The following is a 17,663-nucleotide window of genomic DNA, read 5'->3' on the forward strand; positions in this document are numbered from 1 at the left end:
AAAGCAGCAAAGTAACTCAGTAGAATAATTCAGGAGTTTATTGCACACAGACAAAGCATCTCTGGCTGTAACAAACAGACTTTAAGTGGAAACAGCTCAATGCTTTTAAATGGGTTATCACATCTAATGCGGATTTTACGTGCCTTTCTGTATGGTATTCGGACACAATGGAAATGGGGCCTTACACTTGAGGTGGCCACACACCATACAATTTTTTTGTATTTGATTCGATTTGAGCATTCCGATCCAATTTTCTGATTGATTAGAAGTGTCATTCAGAATCTTCGAGGTACAACATGTATTTTCGAGATTGCCACAATTTAGGGATATAACATCGTAAATTCCGAAAAAATTGGTTGGTTAGAAAAATTGAGAGAAAAAAGTGAATTTTTGATAGACAACGTACGACCAGAATTCTACGCTTTAGCGTGATATTGCCACGTTTTTGCTTCTGTTGTCAAGCAACATGCTTATATAATATAAAATATATTCAGTAACATATATACTTTACATTCACATTACATATCAAACTCATCCTATCTTTTCATTACATACCATATATACTCGCAAGCAGGCCGAATTGTAGACCCCCCCAAAAGTGGGCCAAAAGTTGGGGGGTCGGCTTGCTTGCGAGTGATGTGGTCCATGGACACCAACCCCCCCCCCCCTCCCCCCGCGGCCGCCGCTGCTATTCGCTTACCCGGTGGCTTCCTCTATTACCCTCTGTCTCCTGCTCGCCCGTGTAAATAATTCACAGCAGCTCGCCCCACGGTGGCTGCTGTGTGATGAGGGAGGAAGCTGTAGGGAGAGCGGTTCCCGTAGTAACGGCGATACACATCGCCGCTACAGGAAGCCGCTCTCCTGCTTCCTCCATCATCACACAGAAGCCGCTGTGGGGCGAGCTGCTGTTAATTATTTACACGCCCCGTGCAGGAGATGGAGAGGGGAATATTGTAAGCCGCCGGGTAAGGTAATAGCAGCGGCGGCGGGAGGTGGGGGGGGCGTTCGGCACCTACACATACTGGGGTGCTATACTGGGCACTATACTAGCTATAATGGGGCACTATACTAGCTATACTGGGCACTATACTAGCTATACTGGGCACTATACTAGCTATACTGGGGCACTATACTAGCTATACTGGGGCACTATACTAGCTATACTGGGGCACTATACTACTGGGGCACTATACTAGCTATACTGGGGCACTATACTAGCTATACTGGGGCACTATACTAGCTATACTGGGGCACTATACTAGCTATACTGGGGCACTATACTAGCTATACTGGGCACTATACTAGCTATACTGAGCACTACCTATCTATACTGAGCACTATACTAGCTATACTGGGGCACTATACTAGCTATACTGGGGCACTATACTAGCTATACTGAGCACTATACTAGCTATACTGGGCACTTTACTAGTTATACTGGGCACTATACTAGCTATACTGGGCACTATACTAGCTATACTGGGCACTATACTATCTGTACTGGGTACTTTACTAGCTGTACTGGGCACTATACTAGCTGTACTGGGCACTATACTAACTATACTGGGCACTTTACTAGCTATACTGAGGCACTACCTAACCATACTGGGCACTATACTAGCTATACTGGGACACACTGGAGGGATCACGCAGCCAGCATTTCCTACCCCTGGCTTATATGAGGGTCAATCATTTTTTCCTGGTTTTTAAGGTAAAAGTTGGGGGGTCGGCTTGCTTGCGAGTATATACGGTACATATAGACACCCAGTCTTTCATCATTCCATCCTTTTTGTTGTTTATAAAAGCAATAATAAAGTTTGGTATATACTGAATTGTTACATACAATTTAGTCTGGTTACGTAAATACAATTTCACAGTCCATCACACAAACCATTCAATTTTTTATAAAATTGGTCTGAATTTTCCAACATGTCCAATCTCAAAAAAAATATAAAAAACTGGAACTTCGATCGGATTTCTCGATTAAAAAAAAAAGCTTTTGATTTTTCGGGACAACCGATAGTATTTATTGAATTGGTGTAAAATTGGATTTTTTAATTGTATGGTATATGGCCATCTTTAGAGGGAATACATCGGATATGTTGATATAATAACAGATTTCAACACTTTCAGAAGAGCGCAGTACAATCCCAGTGATAGGTGTGCGATAGGGGGCGGGGCTAGGGGGAGTGCGCGCTGCTGGACTGCACATGCTCTGACTGGCCCGAACTGAAGGACTTTACAGGCTGAATAAAGGCGTATCCAGGTGGCGCAGGAGGACAACAAGGGAGCGATGAGCTTGGAAGTGGCTGGAGGAAGGCTCAGGTATGTATAATTTTTTTATATTCCCTGTCTCAGGTACACTTTAAAGAGAAACTGTGACCAAGAATTGAACTTCATCCCAATCAGTATCTGATACCACCTTTCCCATGATAAATCTTTTCCTTTTCACAAACGGATCATCAGGGGGCTCTGCATGGCTGATATTGTGGTGAAACCCCTCCCACAGCGTGATGTCAGGGCCATGGTCCTGACAGAATGTAAAGCAGGGAGAGGAAAGATTTTACAATAGGAAAACACTGACTAAATCATTTATACATAATTATTATAAAAATGAAGCACTTTTTTTATTAAATTATTTTCACTGGAGTTCCTCTTTAAATTGCTGCGCCTGCGTGCATCGCTTTGTGATTGCTCCGCTATCCCAAGGCTGAAAGCGGTACCACCCACCTAAGGTTCCACTGTTGTAGTGATTTGCCAATTGCTGGCAATTAGCAAGCTCTGCAAAAGTGCTGCCAGTGGGCCCTAGGTCTGAATGAACCCTCTTTGTGCATCCAGGCATTTCTGTCATGTGTAATTTACTCATGTAATTCAGTTCTGATTTTGCTTTCTTTACATAACATTGACCTACATAAAGGCAATGGGTAACTGGTCACCTGGCTCTGGAGAGATTGGTCTGTCTTGTTGTTCCCTGAAAACAAAAAAAAAACAAACTTGTTAGTGAATTTTGGAAAAATTAAACTTTAAACTACATCTGTCATTTATGGTAGCCATACACATATAGCTTTTTGCCCATTGGTCCCAAACAATCGATTCCTCTCTGATTGATTCCATCCATACACTGTAGAACAATTCTCAACAGATTTCCAAAAGACAAACAGGAAATGCCCAGGAACTGAATATCTTTAAAGTAAATTGCCTGAAAAACAATCACAAAATGAAAGTTCAAATCACTTTTAGGCCTCTTGCACATTACAGGGTGGGCCATTTATATGGATACACCCAGTCTTGGAAGGATCTATCCAATGTGGGTTAGTCGTCAGACCTATAGCGGTGGTTTTGTTTGTTAACTTCACCATTCACATAAAATGGTGTATCCATATAAATGGTCATATTAGGTGTATCCATATAAATGGCCCACCCTGTACATAGTATTCCGATTTTTTTTATACGATCTGAGTTTTGATTCCGATTAAAAAACGTAGCAGCATGCAGTACTTTTTTTAATCGGAATCAAAAATTGGATTAAAAAAAAAACAGAATTGCACGTAGTAGGCAAGAGGCCTCAAAGCAATTTGCAATTTTTCCTCTATCTTGCATTGAAGCGCAATCATGCAGAAAATGGTGCAGGACCCGCGTTTGTGATAGGAAAAAAAAGCTCATTGCTCACGTGAGAATGCTCACATACGATTTTATTACACAAGCACTTTAAGGTCTTTTCAGGTTATAAATCGCCAGCACCTAGCGATTTACTGAGCCTTGTTCAAAGTGCTTTTCCCTACGCTTTGAGCTTAGAAAAGTGCTGAGCGATTGAGATTTTGAGATTGACCCGGAAAAGAATAAATACAATGTATTTCATTTAGGAAATTGATGTGAAAGCGCATTTTCAAGCATTTTGCACTTTCCCTATACCTTCCAGTATGGCAAAAGCACTAAGAAAATGGTACATGCAGCGCATTTGCGATTTGTTGTAAATCTAAACGCTCATATGCGAACACTCTCAAAAGAAATAATTGCACAAGCGCTTTTAGGGCAATTTTTTTAAAAAAATCCACAAACACTCCTAGTGTAAACAAGCCCTTGTGCTGGGCATACACGTCTCGTTTTTGCCGCTCGATTCTCACCGCTCGATTCCACAGTCAATTCTCTTATCTTCCGCTCATTTTTCCATTCACTGCAAACCAGAATCGAGCGGCGAAACGATCGAGCGGAGATCAGACATGTCGGAAATTATCTATTGAGTCTTCCTAATGAGCCGTGAATGCCCAGCATTACAGTACTTTAAGCTGCATCCACACACGTAGATGCGGCGGCGATGTGGCTTATCAATCGAGCCGCTAATGCGGCTCAATTGATAAGATCCGACAGGACGGATCTCCCCACCGCCGATTCCCTGCTCGTTCCCCGCGAGAGGACAATGGGACGGAATCGAGCGGAAGATAAGCGGCGCCGGCGGGGACGAGCGGGGAATCGAATCCGGCGCACGCACGGCGAGCGGGCATGTGCAGGGACGCTGAAGAGGCGATCCGCCGACTAATCGAGCCGCCGGATCGCAGCCTCATCTACCCATGTAGATGAGGCTTTAAAAAAAACAAACAAAAAAACCCTCAAAATGCTCACAATCCACTAATAGGATTATTAATGGACTGCCGGCTCTGAAATTGCTGCACACAATGGAGGGATTTGCAAAGTCACAGATACCTCTGTCTATCTCTGTCCTCCTCCTCATCTTCCATCACCAGCTGGGAAGTGCATGAGACCACATCTACTATGCAAGAAGAAAAGACAATTATCTTTGGAGAGTTTACGTCATATTTCAGACTGAGAGATTTGAAGGATACCAAAAGTGACATGATGAGATAGACATGTGTATATACAGTGCCTAGCACACAAATAACTAGGCTGTGTTCTTTTTTTTTCTTTCTCTGCCTGAAAGAGTAGAATATCAGATATGTAAGTGGCTGACTCAGTCCTGACAGGAAGTGACCCTCATTGATAAGAAATTCCAACTATAAAACACTTCCCTAGCAGAAAATGGCTTCTGAGAGCAGGAAAGAGATAAAAGGGGTCAATAGTTTATATATTTTAGATCTGGAATACTTCAATGAAGCAAAAACAATAAAACAGTTAAAACTCAAAAAGTAGATTTAAACATAAAACAAAACTGTGGAATATCTAAATAAGTTATTTTTAAGAGAAGGAAGATAAATACAATCGTTTATTTAATTAGTTTATTTTCACCTCGGGTGTCCTTTAAGAAAAAAAAACAACAACAAATGTAGTATTTCCCACATCACAGTCACAGTTCCCAAATGTCCATCGTCAGAATTAATTGGTCATCAATGTACCGTATTTTTCGGACTATAAGACGCTCCGGACCATAAGACGCACCTAGGTTTAGAGGACAAAAACCAGGGAAAAAAAAATATACTGAACCTGGTGCGTCCATGGTGCAGTGCATCTTCAGTATCTTCTCCCCCCCAATTATTATGTCCCTGTGTCCTTATATGTGCCCCCTGTGTCCTCATATGTGCCCCCTGTGTCCTCATATGTGTCCCTCTTTGTCTTCTGTCCTCCTCTGTCTTGAGTCCTGTGTGTCCCCTTGTCCTCTGTGTTTCCTATCCTGAGTGTCCCCTGGCCTGATTTTTGTGTGCAGTGATGTGGAAATATGGTACTTATGGCAAACACTGAAATGGTGCCTGTCCCCACCCCCACCAGTCAGAGATTCCTTCCTCTGTAAAACAGCACTTATCCCCCCCCAGCACATGACACCCATCCCTCTACAGCAAATGACTCCCCTGCCCAGACTGTCCCTCATCCCCTCACCACATGACACTCTGCCAACCAGCAGCACACCCCTCCCCAGTTCCCCCCAGCAAGTTGTCATCCTTGGGAGAAGCATGTAGCACCCATGGCCCCAGGGGTAATGTGCAGCTCCGGAGTGAGGGACAGTTTGTACCTGAGCAGAGGGAGAAGCCATCCCGATCCCACAGCTGTAGCGATTACAGCCCGGACCATCAAAGCCCGCACCGAGAGAGGGGAGAGAGTGGCAGAGCATCCCAGCTGACCTCGGCGGAGGTAGAAGTAATCCGGATCCGACTGCTGCAGCGATCGCAGCCCGCACCATTACTGCCCGGACTGAGAAAGGGGAGAGAGTGGCAGAGCATCCCAGCTTACCTCGGCGGAGGTAGAAGTCATCCGGATCCGACTGCTCCAGCGATCGCAGCCCGCACCATTACAGCCCGCACCGTGAAAGGGTAGAGAACGGCAGAGCATCCCAGCTGACCGGCTTACAGCATAACGAGGCCACAGTGAGGAAATGAGTAGCTGTAATCGTCAATAGGAAAGCCGCTAGCTGGTCCGTGCACGCAGCTGAAGCCTATCTCTCGTCACTTCCGCATTAGTGACATAAGCGGAAGTGACGAGAGATAGGCTTCAGCAGCGTGCACGGACCAGCCAGCGGCTTTCCTATGGACGGTTACCGCTACTCATTTCGCCGCTGTGGCCCCGTTATGCTGTAAGCCGCCAGTCTGCAGGTCAGCTGGGATGCTCTGCCGCCCTCTCTCATCGGTGCGGGCTGTGATCGGCGCGGCTACGATCGCTTCTCTCTCCACCCAGGTACAACCTGTCCCTAACTCCTCAGCATCATATTACCCCGGGGGCCCCTAGAGACACAAGGAAATAGCAGGGGACACAGGACAGCACACGGGGCATGACGTAGCGGAAGGGGGACTCAGAACAGGGGACAGAAACTTGGCCAAAATTGCTGTATCCGGACCATAAGACGCAGTGACTTTTTCCACCCATTTTGGGGGGAGAAAAAGTGCGTCTTATGGTCCGAAAAATACGGTAACTGATTTTAGAGTAAAGTTGATTCTGTAATGATGGAAAATACACCATGAGGTTTTATTTTGATAGGTAGATGGCTAAATTAATGACTAAATTCCGACAGGTCTGATCTGATTTTGATCGTTTTCCTGATCGATTTCCTCATAGAAGTGAAAATCAATCGCAAAAAAGATCAGAAAATCGATCAGCCAGTAAATCTGCCAAAAAAACTAATTGTGTATTCCCAGCGTAAGATTTTGGTATCTGGGATGAGACACAAACACAAGAGGAAAATACAAACTCCATGCAGATAGCCAAACCAAGCACCCAGTGCTGCAAGATGAGAGTGCTATCCACTATGCCACTCCCACAGGGGTGTAACTACAGGAGAGCAGACCGTGCAGTTGCAGGGGGCCCAGGTGTGTGCATGGAGGCAACTACTAACATACCCTCTCTCCGATACTCCAGGTGTTTACACATGTTATGGTTGTGATGGCCACACTTGTTTTATGATCCATGTAAGATGGGGCCCCAGGCTGTGAGGGGGGCACATCAAAGTTTTTCTGGATTATAGTTATGCCCCTGCACTGTGTTTGCTCCGCAGGTGGAAGAGTAAGCCCTCATACACATACAAGGCATGACTCCCGGAGGGGATTGAGAGACATTCTTTCAGGCGACATTGCAAGGAGAAGGGGTTTTACAGACGCGTAATGACCTGTTCTGTTACTAGGCGTGGGGAGGGGAGACGGCCAACTGAGCGGCACAGGTGTATTGTTATGTGGCGGGTGGGGTAAGTGCAGAAAACAATCCTCTTGGCCGTTGCTCAGCTGTCGCGATCCCTCAGGTCGATCTCCGGTTGGCCAAGGGGTTCAGGGTACACATTCTGGATTCTCGTCCAATATTGGCAGACTGAGCTGAGTTTCATCTATTGTCTGTACACAGGATAAAGAGAACCTGACCTGAGGCGCAATTTTTTGCAGGCTTTTAGACCCTAAAACCAGGAAAGAAATCACACTGCAGAGCAGAGGCGTATCTAGAGGGGTGCAGGTATGAATCGTGCCATAGGCGCCACAGCACCATGGGCGCAATGCCTGCCTCCTTCTACTGGGAGACATCTCTCACTACATATACTGGGGGGGAGTTAATTATATACCTATACTGAGGGGATACTTGGGGGAGGAGTACTTATACTGGGCGACACTTGCCAAACCTATAATAGTGGGAATAACTTATACTGGGGGACTTTTTTTTAACTGGGGGCACACCTCTCACCAGTTATGCTTAAGAAGGCTACTTATACTGGGGAGACACCTCTAACTACATATACTGGGAGGGCAACCTAAACTGGGGGCTACCTATACTGGGTAAATTACTTCTGGCTATCTATATTGGGGTGCTACCTCTGGTTAATTATACCTGGGGAGCAAACTCTAGCAACCTGTACTTGGAGGGGGGCTACTTATACTGGGGGGACTTGTATCATTGCAAGAAAAGACGCTGTTATTATGGTACAAGGTGGTCTGACCGAGGGGTGTTGGGGGCGCAATTTCAGTGTTTGCCATAGGCGCTATATTACCTAGATACACCCCTGCTGCAGAGAGATCTGCAGCACCCCCAGCACTTATTCACCTCCATGGGATCCAGCTCTGCAGTTCTTCCTCCATCCTCCGGGTGGCGCTGTAACCCTGTAGTGAGATTGCCCTCTCGTCATGAAGACAAACAACGATCTCATAGGAGGGATGCAGATATTCCGAGGACAGGAAGGAGAATGGCTGCCAGTGTATGGATCCCAGGGGAGGTGAGTTGAAACACAGACTGCGCGTTATGCTCTGCACAAGGCTCCTGGCGGCTACCACGAGTCTCACTAGGGGTTACCGCACCTGGCTTGTTTTTACCACGCCGAGCCTGACTCGTGATAACCGCCAAGGAGGTTAAATTAAAAAAATAAAAATATACTTATCTAAGAAGAAGGAAGCCTCTTGATCCTCCAGAGGCTTCCCACATCCTCCACCAGACCACCGCCACTTCCCGGGACCCTCTGGAAGTCCGCGTCCGCTCTCCTCTTCATGCATGAGCTTAGCTGTACTGCGCCTGCGCGAGTACAGCCGCGTCTGCAGAGTCGCTTGGAGGAACAGCCTCGTAGCAGCAACAGTTGGGGAGAGAAGGAAATGGGAAGCCTGGCCCTCAGGTTTATCCAGAGGTTTCCCTCTACCAGTGGCGTAGCTAAGGAGCTGTGAGCCCCGATGCAAGTTTTACAATGGGGCCCCCCAAGCACTCTATACATAACAATTGATACGGCGCACCAAAACCTGCCAATGGCAACTACAGTGTCATAGATGCAAGAAGGGAATGGGGAACAGTTTGTTAATGATTACCACTATACAAAGTATCTATAGAAGTGATTATTATGAGCACAGGACCAATAGAGAGCTGATACTGTAATTGAGGCAGGGCCCTTCAGGGCCCCTCTGACCCAAGGGCCCCGATGCGGTCGCACCCTCTGCAACCCCTATTGCTACGCCCCTGCCCTCTACCTAGGTAGGTATGTTATTTATTTTTTATTCAGGTTGTCTCGGGTACACTTTAAAGCAGGCCATACACACATTAATTATTCCTGATCCATTCCCGGCAGTAGATCACTCTCTGATTGTACAAGGCTGTGTGTACAAATAGGCTAACTTCAAAAAGACAAGTTCCAGTCACATGACTTTAGCTCCCCCAGGTGGCAGCTCAAATAATCGCACAAAACTTACCATCCATTCTGAGGTTCATCAATTGGCTGTGCACACTGTGCTTTATCTTCTCCCTCAGCTATTTGGTAACTTATGTATTTTTAAATTAACTTGTCAATACAGAAACAAAATTGAGTTTGTTACATACATGTGTTTTAGTAAAGTTTTTCCTATTTGAAGTTGTGCATCTTTACTTCATTTACATGATTATTTTGGAATTTTGTGCATGGAGACACTTCCTTTTAGGTATCCTGATCTAGTGGAGATGGGTGAATCCTCCATTAAATATATGTTTATTTACTTCAGATTTTTGCATTTCTCGCTCTAGGATTCATCCTGCCCTCCCAGTGATGTCACAGCCTAGGCTTTTTATTTATGCATTCTGGGAGACCAGACATTATTTCTACTGACTTCTGAACACACAATAAACAAACATTCTGCAGGGATCACCTGCCAGCAGTAAATATGTTCCCACCTGGGACGAATTTTAGAATGTAAATCAGGGAGAAGAAACATTTTACAATGGGCAAACACTGACTAAATAATTTATAAATGAATCTGGTATAAAAAAAAATATATATACTAAAAATGCAGTATTATTCATTAATCCTCTTTTACTCTTTTCAATCCTTTGTCAAACTATGTCCAACATTGGCCTTTTCTAGCATAGGTCCAATGTCAGACATAGTCCGAAATAGGAAAAATGGCTGCCGCTAGGGGGCACTATTGTTGAATAAAATTGTCAACCCCTTTGATCACTGCCGGACCCCCTATCTGCCACAGCAATATGTAGTTTAGATATTACATGTGCACATTTGGGCTCATCTCTAGGAGCACCATTGCTGGATCTAGTCTAGCACAGCATTACCCTATGTGGATCAGTCTGACACTTTGATCCCCCTTTGGCACCACAATGAACCGTGTAATTACGTTGATACACGTGCAAAGGGGGCGGGGGCTACTGTGCATGAGCCGGTGCTGGCCCTGCCCTCTTCCCTGATGCTGGGTAGCATTGGAACCTTGGTGCTGCGGCCCTCCTTGGGTCATCCATGCCCCCCCCCCCCCCCCAGACACACACACACACCAGAGAAAAGTAAGTGCTGGGGTGGGTGATACAAAAATGGATTGGAAGGTGTTAATTCCTTTCCCAGTCTGAAAAGCATTATGATATAAGTGAGGCCTCTGATCTGCGCACTTGCCGCATGGTTCACCTGCTGATCTGCAAAGGAATGTGCACCATATGCTTGCTGCTATGTACTGCACCTGAGCAGCAGCATTTGTAACCACACATTAGCAGTTGACAAACCGCACAGCTACTACACAGTTGGAAACAATCACATGTAATGTCTAGCAGCTGCCACTCCACTGCCCATGTTACATGTTTCTGCTGCTTCCAGGGGACCAGGAGTTCCAAAGGAGCAACTGGCAGGCAACGCAGTGGACAGTCTGCTGTCAACTGCCTGTGTATGGCCACAAGCAGTTGATGGTCTGTGAAAATAATTAATTTTTACAACTGCGTGCTGCTGCCTGCCAACTGCTTACTGCCACCTGGCAACTGCTCACTGACTGCTGCCTGGTAACTGCTCACTAAGAGGGCAGTTCAGCCGCCTGTAGAAAAGTGCTCTGAGACACCGGAGAGCATTTTGAGGATTGTTTTCAATTTTTTTTAAAACGCTGCCATTGACTTAAATTAATATCGTGATCAGGGCAAAATAGCTGCAATCGTGCTTTTTTGAAAAATCTCGATCGCTGCAACGTTGCCGTGATTTTAATGTAAGTCGATGAAAGCATTTTTTTAAAAAACGAAAACAACCCGCAAAACACTCTCTAGTATGTCAGGGCCCTAACAGAAACATTTAGAAACAGCAGCCCCTCCCACTATTAACTTCTTTAACTCAATAGTTACATGACCACATTTTAGAAATAGGATTTTAGCTGCGGGAGCTTGACTTTACACACGAGGTAATGTTTGGTTTTCAATCTGTGGCTGGTGATGGACTTTAATCGTCAGCTCTAACAGAAGTGACTTATCATGGTGCATGTAACACTGGAAGACATGAAGACAATTAAGGAATAGTCACCTGGCTCTGGAGATTGCAGTCTTACTTTTTCCCTGAAAGAAACACAATCTTGTTACTGCATTGAAACCAGTTATATTACACCATTCAGGAAACACTGAAACTTAACAAAGGACATCTGTAATGTGCTGGCGTGGCAGCATATCTACGGATACTCTATACCCAGAGTAGGATCATCCACAAGGCAACCTAGGCAGGAACCTGAGGCCTACTGGGTATCAAAGTGCCTAGTTGCCACCTTCTCTGACTGACTCTGACAAAGCCACTGCCTTGCCTTAGGCCCTATTCCATCTTAAAGGGATACTGTAGGGGGGTCGAGGGAAAATGAGTTTAACTTACCCAGGGCTTCTAATGGTACCCTGCAGGCATCCTGTGCCCGCGCAGCCGCTCACTGATGCTCCGGCCCCGCCCCCGGTTCACTTCTGTAATTTCTGACTTTAAAGTGAGAAAACCACTGCGCCTGCGCTGCCGTGTCCTCGCTTCCCCTGATGTCACCAGGAGCGTACTGCGCAGGCACAGACCATACTGGGCTTGTGCTATACACTCCTGGTGACATCAGTGGGAACGAGGACACGGCAACGCAGGCGCATGGGTTTTCTGACTTTAAAGTCGGAAATTCCAGAAGTGAGCCAGAGGCGGGGCCGGAGCATCGGTGAGTGGCTGCGCAGGCACAGGATGTCTGCAGGGGAACCATTACAAGCCACGGGTAAGTTCAACTCATTTTCCCCCGACCCCCCCTACAGTATTCCTTTAATTCTTAATGGCCTGTACCTTGGCACCTGGGGTTTATGGCAGAGTCCATTGCACCTGCGAGAGGATAGGTCTTGTTTGCTTGACAAGTGGGTCCTGCAATGCATCTGCTGTCCTAAAGGATAGTGGTGATGGAGAAAGACAAGTGTGAAGTTGTCTCATAGCAACACATTATTATTATTTAGCATCTGAATAGCGCTGACATCTGTCTGCAGCAATTTTATATGGTTTATATAGCCTTGTCACTAACTGTCCCTTAGGCCTGGAACCCACTACAAGTCGCTAATGACAATAGTTAGTGTTTTGAATTAGCGTTTTGTAAGCAATTTCATTAGCGTTTTCCGGCGATTTTAAAAATTTGTATACAATCTGCATCAAATTTATATTCAAGACAAGATATCATCTCACTGATCATCTCTATTGCTGATGTCTTTTGGAAAAGGAAAGTTACTTTCCCAGCTTTTGTGCTGATCATCTGCCTTTAGTGGCTTCTGATTTATTCACTGACCTAGAGGAAGTATGCAGATCAGAAGATCTAATTCACTCTAACTCTCCTAGGTTAGCTGCAGGCCTGTTGCAGGTGTGTGATGATAAAACTGAAGTCAAAAATCACACAGACACACAACACTACAAAGCGATATAACAACATGGTATCCTCAATACAGTACATGCTTCCTTTACATAATAAGTAACGCAATAGCAGCACCTAGTGGTGGAAGTGAAAATCAGTTCAGCAGCAGGTCAAGTTAAAGTGATAAAAACTTTTACTCATTGCATAATTGTGCCCCTTACATATAGTTTATAGGGCATTTCTCAAGCCAAACACTTTTTTTTGGAGATACGGACAGGCATCGGTTGAACGCTGAGACACGCTGTCTTCCTCCCACTCTATGACCCGGTGCGTGTTTACGCATGATGCGTGGGTCATAGAGTGGGAGGAAGACAGCGTGTCTCAGAGTGCAGCCGCTGCCCGTCCGCTCACCTGCTGGGACCAATAGATAATTATGGCTGCTATTATACTTGCAGGGCCCCGGGGAGCAGAGGGGTAATGAGGGGGGGGGGGGGCTAATGCTACGGTTTGCCCCCAGGGCCGCAGGGCCCCTTAAACCGGCTATGTCTAGGAGAGCTCATGGAGAAGCATGTGATCAGTTTGGTCAGGTGACAGTAAGTCTCTGATTTGCTAGTCAGGTTCATGGGCTAAGCAGGATGTGATCACAGCAAATCAGAGTTTTGTAAATCTATCAGCTGATCAAACAAACCGCATGCTACGAATGGAGTTCTCCTAGACATGACATCACTACTAGGGGTGTAGCAATAGGGGGTGCAGAGGTTGCGACCACATCAGGGCCCTTGGGCCAGAGGGGCCCCGGAGAGCCCTCCCTCAACTGCAGTATTAGCTCTCTATTGGTCCTGTGTTGGTAATAATCACTTCTATAGATACTTTGTATAGTGGTAATCATTAACAAAGTGCTCCCCATCCCCTTCTTGCACCTCTGACACTGTAGTTGCCATTGGCAGGATTTGGTGCACCGTATCAATTGTTATGTATAGAGTGCCTAGGGCGGCACCAATGTAAAACTTGCCTCGAAGCCCACAACTCCTTAGCTACGCCACTGATCACTACCCCTGAAGCGATATATAAAAATAAAACGCTAGTCCACTCAACAGGTTTAGGAAAATCAAGCCTTTATTTTTTGACTCATTAGCTCCTTAGTGGACTCTCTCCACCTATCCATTTTGATATCCTGGACTGCACATTATAATAATAATAATAATCCGAACATTTATATAGCGCTTTTCTCCTGTTGGACTCAAAGCGCTCAAGAGCTGCAGCCACTGGGACATGCTCAGGAGGCCACCCTGCAGTGTTAGGGAGTCTTGCCTTGAACTCCTTACTGAATAGGTACTGGCCTTAGCCAGGATTCGAACCCTGGTCTCCCATGTCAAAGGCAGAGCCCTTAACCAGTACTCTATTCATTATCAGTTTTTTTTCCTTTCTCTTAATAGGATTTCATCTATGGTTTATTAGAGAATCCCTGTTGGAATGATTGTCATGCATACAATCATGGGCTCAATTATTGTCACTGCAACTGTTAATTATTCATTATTATGTTTCTGAGTTTACTAAAAATCAGTGTTACCAAAAAAAAAAAACCCTATATAATTGAAAATAAAAATGGGAGTGCATTTCTTCCGGGGTACTTTTCTCCTATGTTGTTGTCACTTACAGTAACTAGTAGAAAGCATACAGAACTAACAGGTTTTGGACTAGTCCATCTCCTCATGGGAGACTGTCAGTATATCCTTTATTCTTTACAAAAGAAAGGATCCATGCAAAGATGCTGGCCACCTGCCACCACCTATTTGCACACTATTTTGGCAGTGGAACTGAGCAACTACCATTCAGTAAGTGCTTTTGAAAATAAGGAAAACCCTTAAAACCCCCCTCCATGAGGAGATGGGCTACTCCTGTCAGATTTTACTACCTACTTCCTAGAAGTGACAGCAATGTAGTAGGAGTAGTTTGTGTCTCGTTTTACTCTGAAAGAAATGTACTTATTATTTCTATGTGTTTACGTGTATTTTAAATTTTAGAATTTTCACAATAAAGGTCCTTGAAAGAGTAACTGTAGTAAGAAAAACATAATGAATAAAAATGCTTCTTTTTATAAAAATAAAACACTAGATACTTACTTCAGTGGTGGTCCAGAGGTTTCCTGTAAGGTGCATGCATACTCATTAATACAAAGGGCTTATGCAGAGCTTTCTTCCTCCATAAGGTCCATGCATGCCCAGTTATAATGTGCTCATCCATGGCTGGGAGTGCGACTAGAAGACCCTTAGGGACCCTTCACTGTAACACTGGGATCTATGGCTTCCTGGACTATTCAGAGGCTTTCTCTATTGAGGTAAGTATCTAAATTTTTATTTTTATATCGCTTCAAGGCTACTTTAACAGGTTAAAAAAAAAAAACAGCAAAAACTAGACATGGGCAGTAAGATATTAAAGCGGTATTAAACGCTGACATAATATTGAATAAAAATGTATTTTCCTACTTTTTACAACCCATATAGTTATCATATTTGCTTTTGTGCACAAGTGTTGTTCATTCAGAAATTACAAGTTCCCAAAGTACTGCTTATTTGCTCTGAAAGCTGCCATTGCATTTAATTAACACCTACAGTATTTATATCTTGTAATGTACCCAGAAGTTAGTTAGAAAGAGTTTCAGCACTGCCAGGGATTGTTTACCTTGCTCTCTTGCTCCAATTAAGAAAACACAAGATAATGTTATCACCTCTTCAGATGCGGATCTCACTGCAGGGAGCTTTCTATTGAAAAAGTAAGTCCTGTGTTTAACTGTTTGAATGCTGTTCTGCTAAAAAAAATTGTGCTAGTATTTGATGTGCTGTAAATAATCTTTTAGAGCAAAGAAGAAATGCTGTGTTGCATACAACTTTAATAGTTTGAGTTGATGCAAATGTAATGCTAACTTTATGCAAATATATGCAGCTTGGTAGTGGACCAATGAAACACACACTAGCTGATGGTTTTGTTCTAACTTCAACTGCATACATTTGCACAAAACTAACATAACATTGACATCACCTCGAATTCATTAGTCTCATCGACCGTCTCAAATGGAATCGTTACAAATTAAACTTTTCTTCTGTTTTTTTTTTTTGTTTACTCACGTTGTTTTTGCACGTTATCAATAAAGAACCATTTCATCTCCCAGCAAGCAAATAAATATTCGGAGTATGGAGTCCTATACTACTTTAGTGATACTTTTCTTAAATACTTGTTATTACTTTCATTAAGAACTATCTATTAAAATATGTCACACGTTTGTAACTTTAACCTGAGCTATGTCACATTCTTCAGGTAGGATTGCTGACAGGTAACTATTGCAGTAAGCAGGGGCGTAGGGCCTGTGGTCGCAACGGTCGCCTCGGCGACCGGGCCCGGCTCCTGAAGAGGCGGGGGAGGGGCCCGGGGGGCCCATGTCCGTTTGGACTCGTCTCGGAGATCCGTGCGTGCGTTATTGGGAGGGGGGAGCTGCAGCCGTGGGGAGGGCAGCCCGACCTCTCCCTCCCTTCCTCTCCCCGGGCCCCCCCCCTCAGATGCAGAGTGAGCGGCGCACGGAAGCGCTGTAGGCAGAACTCACCTGCCTGCGTTCCAAGCGCCGCTGGTCTCCTCCCGCTCTGCATAGATGCTGTTACACACTGCTTCCGGCTAAACAGGAAGCAGTGTGTAACAACATCTATACAGAGCGGGAGGAGACCAGCGGCGCAGGGACGGAGGTGAGTTCTGCCTACAGCGCTTCCGTGCGCCGCGCACTCTGCATCTGAGGGGGAGAGGAAGGGAGGGAGAGGGCAGCTAGCGACCTACCTACCTACCTACCTACCTAACCACCTAACCTACCCTGGGGGGCCAGCTACCTACCTAACCTATCCTGGGGGGGCCAGCTACCTACCTAAATTATCCTGGGGGGGCAGCTACCTAACCTATCCTGGGGGGGCAGCTACCTACTTAACCTATCCTGGGGGGCCAGCTACCTACCTAACCTATCCTGGGGGGGCCAGCTACCTACCTAACCTATCCTGGGGGGCCAGCTACCTACCTAACCTATCCTGGGGGGCCAGCTACCTACCTAACCTATCCTGGGGGGCCAGCTACCTACCTAACCTATCCTGGGGGGCAGCTACCTACTCTAACCTATCCTGGGGGGGCAGCTACCTACCTAACCTATCCTGGGGGGCCAGCTACCTACCTAACCTATCCTGGGGGGCCAGCTACCTACCTAACCTATCCTGGGGGGCCAGCTACCTACCTAACCTATCCTGGGGGGCCAGCTACCTACCTAACCTATCCTGGGGGGCAGCTACCTATTCTAACCTATCCTGGGGGGCCAGCTACCTACCTAACCTATCCTGGGGGGCCAGCTACCTACCTAACCTATCCTGGGGGGCCAGCTACCTACCTAACCTATCCTGGGGGGGCAGCTACCTAACCTATCCTGGGGGGGCAGCTACCTACTTAACCTATCCTGGGGGGCCAGCTACCTACCTAACCTATCCTGGGGGGGCCAGCTACCTACCTAACCTATCCTGGGGGGCCAGCTACCTACCTAACCTATCCTGGGGGGCCAGCTACCCACCTAACCTATCCTGGGGGGCCAGCTACCTACCTAACCTATCCTGGGGGGCCAGCTACCTACCTAACCTATCCTGGGGGGCAGCTACCTACTCTAACCTATCCTGGGGGGGCCAG

General features: G+C 45.8%; 1 protein-coding gene across 10 annotated transcripts in view; it reads right to left on the reverse strand.

Annotated features, from left to right (window-relative positions):
- LOC137538056 (protein starmaker-like) overlaps nt 1-17,663 on the reverse strand; it is a 131,650-nt gene that overhangs the window by 36,772 nt on the left and 77,215 nt on the right. For 6 of the 10 annotated variants that reach the window (XM_068260018.1, XM_068260020.1, XM_068260019.1 and 3 more), the window contains exons 11-13: nt 11,642-11,673; nt 4,702-4,768; nt 2,937-2,971 (exon numbers count right to left, since the gene is read on the reverse strand). In XM_068260018.1, coding sequence (XP_068116119.1) covers nt 2,937-2,971; nt 4,702-4,768; nt 11,642-11,673 — 134 coding nt within the window. Of the gene's footprint in view, nt 1-2,911; nt 2,972-4,701; nt 4,769-11,641; nt 11,674-15,641; nt 15,722-17,663 lie in introns of those variants that run through there. The other 4 variants (XM_068260016.1, XM_068260017.1, XM_068260023.1 and 1 more) reach the window with 4 other exon arrangements.

This window comes from Hyperolius riggenbachi, chromosome 11, assembly GCF_040937935.1.
Source record: "Hyperolius riggenbachi isolate aHypRig1 chromosome 11, aHypRig1.pri, whole genome shotgun sequence".
NCBI lineage: Eukaryota > Metazoa > Chordata > Amphibia > Anura > Hyperoliidae > Hyperolius > Hyperolius riggenbachi.